Below are 10,511 nucleotides of genomic sequence, written 5' to 3'. Positions count from 1 at the left end.
TATGTTAGGCTTATCAGCAAGTACATTTTTATTGTGTTCTGAAGCACCACAGAGTACTATTTCTGAGTACACAATGCGGTCTACTATTTCAATTTTGCAAGTCATTTTTTGGGGGAAGTTGCTTTCCAGGTTTTAATCCAATCCAGGTTTTTTTCTTGGGGCATCTTAGAATGAATTGCTTTTCGGATACTTTGCTTATGTCCCTGAAATAGTAATGCAGGGACTGTTATTAATGGTTAACTGGAAAAGGGCTTATTCTTCCAATCCCTGTTTTCATATTTTGTGATTTACTATATGTTTTATGTAACCTTTTCTTCCTGTCTTTAACACTATGATAAAAGCAGCATTCTAAGAAATAAATGAGTTTTGGTTATCAATAATTGTAGGAAAAAAGCATCCTGGAGTTTGCCTGTGCGTTTGCTGGTATGCCACCCTCAGCATGACCGGGAAGAGCAGTGTCTCCTTTCTCATTACGTTAGTAGTACAAAAGAAGCTGTTCATTTTCTCTCCTGCATTATTCCGTTAGAGTTTTAATTTTATGTAACAGGGCAGATGTCGTTAAGCTGGAGACTGTCTGAAGCCTTTCATCTCATGTTCCGGGTGCACTCATCACTTGTGCTGCTTGAAAATGTTCGCATGTGGGGAGCTAGGGAGTCCTGTGACTTCACTAAAAAATTCTCAAGTTGGGGCTGGTATGTTTGCTACTTAATCCGTGACAGTTTACAAGCCGAGTCAGTTGGGGAAGAGATGGTCAGGAGAGTTAGCCTGTGGCCTCGAAGCACAGTGAGAACAGGGGCTCTCCTTTGTTCGCTGCTTCATCTCTGCACCCTACACATAGTTGGCTCTCAGTGTTTGTTGAATGAATGAATAAGTGAGTCAGCAGATGAATGAATGAAGTGATCAATATTTAGGGAGGATTGTAGAATCGAGGCTCTAATTGAGAAGCGTTAGATGCTGGGTTATATACGCCTTACTTGGTTCTTCAAGACCTAAAGTTTTATTATCTTTTTAATGTTAATGTCACATCCATTTTGCATAGCAATGAGCAATAACTCTTGTTGAGGAATGCCTGTGTAGGTCTGAGTGAAGACTTAGTTTTTAACATCTTTGGAATTCTTTTGGTAAAATTGTAAGGTGCCAGAAAGCTAGAGAGCCTCTTTCGTTTTTCCCTTTCCAAAAAACCTCACAGGCCAAATTAAAAGAAAAAAACCTACTAAGGATAATGCTGTCCTAAGGAGTGGAACTATTTAAAATAATATTCACAGTTTATAATAATCACAATGTACCTGAGAGAAAGAGAAATTTAGAAATATATGGTTTTACAAATTTTGCCTTATAAACACTGTGCCTGGATTAATTTTGGGATGTGCATAGCAAGCTTAAAAATGGAAACATTATCAGTTAGAAAAAGACAAAACTTTTTCTTCTTGTATTGAAAAGCATTATGTCTAGTTCACTTGTATTTGAATTTTTATGACACAGAAAGGAGATGTTAAAACACAGTGTACTCTGAATATAAGATAGGAAAAATAGTCAGGGCCTCCGTGATTTCTGCATGAGAGCAACCAACCAAAGAGCTGATTTGTGTGTTGTCACCACACCATCATGATCACTGAGACCTGAAGGCACCAAGGAGCCACGCATAGTCAGCTGAAAACACAGGTCTGTCTGGCCGCTCATGGCACATGTGCCAACACCAGGAGGAGCTCATCACAGTGTCAGTGCAGTGTGAGCAAGAGAAAAACTGGAATCCCAAATGCACAAGATCTTTTAATTCCTTTTACCAAAATTGTGATGCAGATGTTGAGAGAGCTTTATCTTCTCTTTTTGGGGTCCTGATGTTATCGTTAGTTAGTAATTTCCTAATTACCTTGTTATCTGTAATGCATTTTAATTTAAAGTACAGGGAAATTGGTTCTTCTCACTCTTTTATAAGTCCTTTCATAGAATTCTGTGTTGAGATGAAATGTTTCAAAGTAGTGATAGGCTTAGTTTTATCAGAATCATTTAAATAAACTGTAGTTTCTAATGTGATTGATAGAATGTGATTGCTGTAAGCTGCAGTCTCAACCTGCTTTTGACATTTAAACATATAAAGCTGACTAGATATAACCATTCAGGTGCTAAATATATTTTACATCTACTTCTAACAGTAGAAATGGAAGTATTAAGAGATCTGGCTTCATTGTCATTGAACTGTGAAATATTCAACCTTGTCTGCCCGTGCTTAGTACTGTTGACTTTTTTATTTCCGTTAGAAGATTAAAATTAAATGCTTCACTATTTTTGTCAGCTTTTGGAAATTAAATTGAAATTTAAGACTAAAATTTTTTACTGAGTGCTTCAATTTCAACAAAGTATTCTTGGAGGATTTTTTTTTCAAGGGCACTGCACAAAGCTTCATTGATCAAATATAATTTATTACAATTTTTAAAATTTGAGCTCTTTTTGTATATTTATTAAAGTCTACATATTTCATATTCTTTCTAACTGTATTAGAAGAGATATTTCACCAAATAGGTACTAAACATGATACGAAAATCCAGAAACATATTGTACTGATTTTAAACTGTGATTTTTATGATTTTGATTTATCTTTTGAAGATTTAGTGGTTAGAAAATTGGAAAATGGTATATACATGTTAGACTTTAAAAGAGTGTTGCTTCCCATTGCTGTGGGTACTGATTGTCTGTTAGCAACTATGTTCTAGTTATAGTCTGTCTGTTACTGACACCAAATTTGTCGACTCTGAAATAATTTTATTTTCTCATTTTTGAGTATAGGTTAACCTTATTTCTTTATGAAATAAAAAAAAGTTGTTGCTTTGCTTTTTTACTTATTTTTGTTACTGTCCTTTTTATGATGAAATATTTGTTCTTGAAATCAATAATAACCAAAATGTCAGTACATTTGGTTTGCAGAATCATCACAGATTTTTGACTATAAAATGATCATAAAAGCAAATAATTTATCCACTATATACTTTTACTTTGTTATTAAAATAGTAACATAGTGAATCATTTGGGATAAATGTCAGAAAAAAAATCTGAAATACCATTATTAATGTGAATAAATTCAAAGCTGCAGAAATATGAGGAAGCAAGGAGGTGGCCACTGAGAAATTTATTTGATAATAAATATACCTTGAAAAATATCATCTACTCTGTATGCATTCATGTTTTAAAAATATTTTAAAATATTCCACTTTAAATGTCAAGTGACTTTAAAAGATATTTTTGTGAATTATAAGAAAAATATTTAAAATTACTTTAGCTCATCTCATCTACTTAGTGCTGCTCAACTGTATCACTTTTGATTTTAAATCTCAGAAATGTTATTGACAGTTAGGAACACTCACTGAAACATTAACGTCCTCTTGGTGGAGTAAGTATGGAATGCAGGTCCATTCAAGTTACCACGGAATGCAAGGATTCCCTTCTGGGGACAGAAATTTGTAATTAGATTAAAAGTATGATTTAAGATCTAGGCCTCTTTTTAAACTATCAGTAATGTATTATTCAAATTCAAATCATATTTTATGTTAAATTTACTTAGGATCAAAACCATTCAAGTGCAAGATATGCCATTTTGCAACAGCTCAGCTTGGAGATGCCAGAAACCATGTCAAAAGGCACCTTGGGATGAGGGAATACAAGTGTCATGTCTGTGGGTGAGTAAATTGAAACCATCTCTACCGTGGTGAACCAGGAAGCATGTGCAGGATATCCATTGTTTCAGAATTCAAAACTGATATGAGTAAGAGTGGCTAAAATTATGCATGCGTATCCTCCTTTCCATTGTTATGGTAAATTCCTTAAATACAGTTATGACATTCTTCTCCCACTTCTAATCCTGTACTGAAGATGAGCAATTTTATGGGCTACAAGGTCAATTTGAACCTGTAATCTGTAAATTGACTAAATTATAGGATGTTCATTCACATTGCCAGAGAGAACTGTAAATTCCATTTAAAGACATAAAAAAATACATAATATAGCTTTGGGAGTGTATATGCATGTTTTTTTTCCTTTTGCTATACAGCTTTAATTTTAATCACATTAATGGCTCTTTGGATCCATTGGCATATTCTATAAGGAAAAAAGCAAAAAAAAAGATTTAATTTCAGACAGTGGCTTACTGAGTTTTGTAAGGATGAAGCTTAAAGAAACAGTGTGTGTATAATGTGTGTTTTTGTGTAACTTTATTTCAAAACTTGTTTTCCTTTTTTGGTTAATGGCTCTTTCCTCTAAAGAATTATTCACAATGTTTAATTGTCACTCAAATGTGTTGCATTTAATAGGAAGCAGTGAGATGCCTTAATGCAAAACTAATTAATTTAGCAGAAATGTTTAAAAGGTTTTAAAATGCCATGACATCTGTGGTATATCATAGGACATTCAGAGCTGGATTTTAATACCCTACTTCTGATTAAAAATATATTTTAATATTATAATGCTGGAGAAATTAACTAATAAGTGCATATCATGTAAAAACACTTTATGTGAAACCTGAGAAACTTGCAATTCTTATGGCTAATTCACAAAATACTACAGGTTCAATGAAATTACGCAATGTGTCTATGTTATGTTAGGTTTATTTTTTTAGCCCAAGATTCTTCTGCTTGGCACTACTGTGTAAATATCTTTTAAGTCCAAAAAAACTTCTGTTTTTTGTTGGGCAGTACGTTTCATCCCAGGATACAGTTGTAGTTTTTGACCCTTAAGATAGTTTTACAGATAACTTTGTGAGCACTTTTATTAACCATGGTCTGTGATGTATTCATTGGCAGAATTGATGGGTCAGTGACTTGCAACTAAAGTAAATGAAGACAAACCTTTGTCCTGGAGCCCCTGAAGATCAGTGGGAGAATGAGTTCTGTTGTTCCTGATTTTAGCTGCAAGGGTCGAGTGCCAAATGGTTCATTTTAATTACTCTGGGTCTTGGAATTTTAAAAGATATCTCATTTATTGTTTTTATCATATGAGCTATGGGAAGGAGGAAAGCCCTGACTCCAGTGAAAATTTGCTATTACATGGCAATAAGCAGTTTCTTCCTCATTTCTGCAAAATAAGTAAACAATTTTTGCATACTCTGTTATTTGAAATCTAATTCCATTCATTTTTTTCTTAGGATTACTAAGACCCTGGAAAGAGAAGAAACTTTTTCAGAGAACAGTTCTGACATATGTAGCATCAAAAACAATACATGATTGATGGGCTTTGAGTGTGTAATTTGAACAGTGCACACTTTGCTTAGCTCATTGCTTACCACATACAACTGAATTGTTGCATTGGAGGTTTATACATTTGATTCCCAAGATAGAGAATTATAAATACATATGGATACATTGAGTTTTATGCTGCTATCATAGAGGTCTTACATGTATGTGTGTGTAGGAAAAGCAATCTAGAGTCCAAAATTGTATGTCTTAGAACTTATGGCAGTCATTGAATTTTATTTGACTATGAGATAATAGTTCTGTTAATTTTTTAAAGTGAAATTTGATTTAAAAGTTACATAACAGTAATTTTTACAAGATAGATATTTTCACAGTGAAGCTAAAAGTTCTGAAGAATTGCAGTAAACTGAAGAATGCCTATTGCTCTAGTAGTTGAAACAATAATGAATTACATAGCCTTTAGTGGTAAAGAAAAAGTATCATAGATTGTTCTGTATTTCAGTGTTGCAAAGGGGTGGGGCAGTCTGTAGGTAAATTCAAGTGAAAAACAAAGAAAAAAAGGAAGAATTTGGCTATCCGATTAGTAGCAGTAGAGAACATTGGTACATTAACATCACTGACAATGTCAATTCATTATCATTGATGGCTAAATAATCTTGGAAATGCTCAGTGGACCTATTAGTTCCTGAACATAAGCAGCTCATGCTGCATTTCTTCATTAGCTTTAATTGCAATAAATTTTACCTTTTAAAAAATCATGCTTTAAGAGGTGAAGTGATCTTTCAGGAACATTAACTCTATAATTTTGTCACAAACAGAAGGTCCTGCACGATGTTTTCCTTTCTGCAATAGTTAGTTTCCCAGTCTCTGTCTTTTAGAATTTTAATAATGACCTCTTCATTATTTGAGTCGTAAGACATAAAACTGTTTTTCAAATAGTTGTGATTGAGTGATAATATATAAAAATAGTGAGGCAGGCACATTTTTAAAATGAAATTATTACTGACAATGTTGTACCATTTTTTCTTAGTTACCTCTTGGTTTTCTTGAAAAAAACTAATATTTTATGGTGAAATTGATGAAAACAGCAGACAGTGCATTCTGTTGAATTGAGCTCAATTTTAATGTTTCTGATTATTTGTGATTGTTTGACTTCTTTTCATATCTGCATATAAGATGATTGTAAATGCCATCAAGTATGTGTCTTATATTTTTACTAAGGCTTAGGTTAGGGGCTGTGCACTAGCTACTCCCTTACCATAAACTGCCTTTTACACTTTTGTTTAAGAGTTTAGACCTGTGGTGATTTTCTTTAAATCTTTAAGCTCAATTTTAAGGTATCTTTTTTCCCCCCTCATTGGCAAATCTTACCACAGTGTATCGTGGATTTCAGTTAGTTGACAAAGAAGCTGAATGTACTGGATGTCTAATTCTTATTAGGTAGCTAGGATTCAGAATTCAGGATTTAAGTTTTGTTTACCCATGATTTACATGCTCATGTCATAGTAAAAATTTCAAAAATGTAGTGCTTTGCACTTCCCATTTAAGAACATGTTATAGATAACTTCATTAAAAGCCTTTTATTTTACTTTCACTTTTAGGAGGAGCAATTTTTGAATAGTACAGTTTCTTACATCTGAGTGTGATGTCAAGAGGAATTTTATAGAATATATGAGTGGGTGGATTTATATTTAGCACTTGATGGATGGTTAACATGAAAATGTGCTATGGGTATGACATAGGGTTTAGTGGGGGAGAAAATAAGAAATAAAGCAAGCATCCCTATACAGAAGTTAATAATTTTGTTGGGAACATATATTTAAAAATAGGCTAAACGTATTTTTACTAAATCAGTGAGCTCTACTTTTGTTTTTTTCAGTAGTTAAAAACTTGACAATCTCAGTGGCTTGAGAAAGTCATTATAGATACCATGTTTTGTTAAATTCATTTAATTTTATTTTAATACTCTCTCTGTGTATATATATATATACACCCCTCCCCACACAATAGTGTGTATAGTACTCTCTAATAAATAGTATTTATGCAGTGCTCTGGTTTAGTGTACACCTTACCTAACATTCATTTCATTTGTTGATCTCTGTGGTTTCATAGGATTGTTTATCTCATGTTTCTTATCCCCATTGTACAGATGGTAAACTTGAGAGTAAAAGGGGGTTTAGAGATGGACTTAAATTATGCACTGGTAATGGTAGACTACTCTTCCCTGCCTTTTAACTGTCTCTTTTCTTTATTTCTCTGCTTTTGCAATATCTATTGTTTGGGTTACTGACTGTCCTTTGTACTTATTTGTTTCTCTTTAGGTTCTTTCCGCTAGCATGTGATAACTGTAACTTATCTCCTTCCAGCCCTCAGCCACTTTTGTTTTCTGCTTTTCCTCAGATTTACATTCTTTGAAAAAAAATTTCTTGCGCAGTGTTTTGCATTAATATTCTGGTATTCGGTCTTTTTTTTTTTTTTTTCTACCTCCGTTTCACTTTTCTCATATTAAAGTGTTAAAAATAATTTTATTATTTTTCCCCATTGTTCTTTATGTGTTGATAATTTATTGCACTTAAGTGGTTACAAATTGAACTTGTTAGTATAATAGAGAGAGGTAAGTGCCTAAAAAAGTGAGGATTTTACTGTCTTTCCATTAGGATAAGCGTAAAATTGATCAATTTGGGTTATTGTTTTTGTTTTTCATTACTAGTTACTAAAAAATAAAAGAATAGAAAACTAGTAAGTAGCCTCTGATTTCAGTAAACCTAGGAAATGATACCTAACTTTTGTGTGCCATTGTTCACAAAGACTCCAGTATGCGTGATTTAGGGATTATGTTATTTTCTGATTGATTTTCCTATATGTCGTCTTGAATCTTGTGCATAGAGTTAAGTAGTTGAGTGGAACTTACCTAATGAAGAGAGAATAAAGGCATTTTCTCAATCTGTCACCTCTGGGTTCATGGAAAGATTCTAGACATTTTCTATTGTGTATTAATGTTCTTATGAACTGTTTATTCTTAGTTGGTTTAAGAAACCTTAAATAGAAAGTTACTAATGCAGTAAAACTCTTTTTTTTGGTGTGTGTGGCATTACCTAGTTTTTGTGCATTAGAAGGGATCTCTATGTAGATGATTATAATGTCACTTTCTGACCTTTGCAGCTTGAATAATTGTAAATCATTGCTTCATAACGTGTCAGAGAATGTCTGTACTAGGCAATTAAATGGCAGAATATAATAGACCAAATTATTGCCTGTCATGTTTTCAACAACACAGTTAGTATTTGAGTTACACTTAATCATTACGTGCATTAGCAACTTCATTGGAATCCAGCTTCAGGCTGAGCATGAAATACATTGCATTATTTAAACCTCTAATGGTACAAGTCATTTATTTGTGTTGAAGTGTACAACATGCAGAGTTTCATAAAGCAAGGAACACTCGAGAGCTTAATTTATCCAAATCAAAGTCTAAATGCAGATAAACACAAGTGGCAAAAATTAGTAATTTTTATAGGCTGGAAATATTTAAAAATACATGGTTGTGGGTAATTGTAGGCAGCAGGAATAAATTAAAATCACTATTTTTAGTCTGTTCTGAGAACTAAAGCTTTGTATACCTAAATCATTGAAAGCACCATGGAATTGCATTTTTAGCTGAGCAATTAATTACACCCATCATATCTACAGAAGTATCTAAATAAGATAAGTATTTGGTTCAGCTGGTTGTTTTGGTTAAAGAGATATAGATAGAAAAAGTTTGCTTTATATTGTGGCAGGAATTATGCTTGTACAATATAAAGTGCAGCGTCTCTCAGTTTTGTAAAAAACATCTAAATTAACATTAAAATACTCTTATTATTAGGGTGTATTACATATTTTATCCATATAATATTTTAATGCTTTTTGTTTAATGATATATTTTTGTCTTTAGTTTGAAATTTTAAAAATGCCACGTTAATGATTACTGTCTCGCTTCGTGTCAGTGAGGAATACAAAATTAACAAAGTCCTTGAAATACTGGTTAAATATTGTATTTAAACAATGTGAATGGACATTGTTTTATATACAAATCATTTTGTAGTTTGAAAATCTAAGAGATCTCTTAGTTATAATGCTAAAATTAAAAAAACTTGTTCTTGGACATGATTCTAGAGTATTTTCCAGGGAAGTATTGTATAAATCCAGGAGAGAGTTGGAGTAAGGGTAGGACAATGGAGAAAAAGCAGAGGAAGCTGTTCCTGGGCTCTCCTCACAGTGAAAGGACAGCACCTTTGTCACCACCATCCCCTCTGCTGCTTTTTTGTGGTGGTGTTTTCTTGAATTTTTTCCATGGAAGAGTAGGGTCAGGGATTTGTCCCAAGGCAGTAAGTATGATCAACCTATAACAAAATAGAAATAAAATACACGTCGTCGTTTCTGGGTGTTGTAGTTGAAGACGTTGACCTCTGTCTCTGAGGACTTTTCCAGGGATGAAGTCAGATCTCAGGGACTGATCCTTTACTTTTATTTTACAATGGCTCCGTGTTGACTTAAAAAACCTATGTGGAGTCTCAGGATTCTTTAGTGGAAGAATCCTGATCCCTGCAGTGGAATGCAGGCGAGTAGCCTCTCTTCTGTTCTCCTTCGCCTGTCCTGTGATTTTTTTAATTGTTAACTTGTTTTCTTCCCCCTCTTCCTGTTCATGTGTTTCTGAAAGTCCTTTGTTTTCTGGAGGATTTCGCTCTTTCCTTTGCTCAAGACTGAATGAGAGGAGGTGTTGGAAGTGAAAATAGGAGAGAAGCATAACCACTGATTTGTGTATTCGTTCATTCATTTCCCTCTGGGCAGATTCTTTGGAGTTTCCTTTTCATGCAGGCCCAGTGACCAGGTGGTGCAAAGGCCCTGTGGTCATGTGCTCCAAGTAGGAGAGACAGACATGAGTAGAGACGCACTACAGGATGAGAGCAAGGACAGTGGTCCACAGCGGGGGGTACTTGGCTCTGCTTAGGAGCAGCAGGAAGGTATTCTTTAAGAGGTTATGTTTGAATTGGATCTTAAAGGATAAGGAGGTATTCACAAGGCAAAGTTGGACATTTTTAATAGAGGAAACAAAAGAGTGAAAGAGCAAAAGTAGTGGAGTATGGAATAGCATGGCATATTAAGAACACTGCAAGAAATTCCTGGAGTATAAGTGGCTAGATGGGGTGAAGTGGGGGATTTTTAAAATATTAAATAACATTTATGGGGCATCAATGTGTGCCAGTGCTGTTAGTCTTTAGAGTTAAAAAGAGCAAAACAATAACTGCCCCAGATGGATGGAGAAAGCTCAGGTAGAGAAATGCCCAGGTC

At 33.9% G+C, this 10,511-nt stretch overlaps 1 protein-coding gene across 6 annotated transcripts in view; it reads left to right on the top strand.

The window, feature by feature from the left end:
- ZNF407 (zinc finger protein 407) overlaps nucleotides 1–10,511 on the top strand; it is a 208,456-nt gene that overhangs the window by 36,595 nt on the left and 161,350 nt on the right. For 5 of the 6 annotated variants that reach the window (XM_046671441.1, XM_046671440.1, XM_046671439.1 and 2 more), the window contains one exon: nucleotides 3,557–3,671. In XM_046671441.1, coding sequence (XP_046527397.1) covers nucleotides 3,557–3,671 — 115 coding nt within the window. Of the gene's footprint in view, nucleotides 1–3,556; nucleotides 3,672–4,790; nucleotides 4,915–10,511 lie in introns of those variants that run through there. The other variant, XM_046671443.1, reaches the window with a different exon arrangement.

Source organism: Equus quagga, chromosome 9 (assembly GCF_021613505.1).
Source record: "Equus quagga isolate Etosha38 chromosome 9, UCLA_HA_Equagga_1.0, whole genome shotgun sequence".
NCBI lineage: Eukaryota > Metazoa > Chordata > Mammalia > Perissodactyla > Equidae > Equus > Equus quagga.
This window is presented reverse-complemented; position numbering and strand designations above follow the sequence as displayed.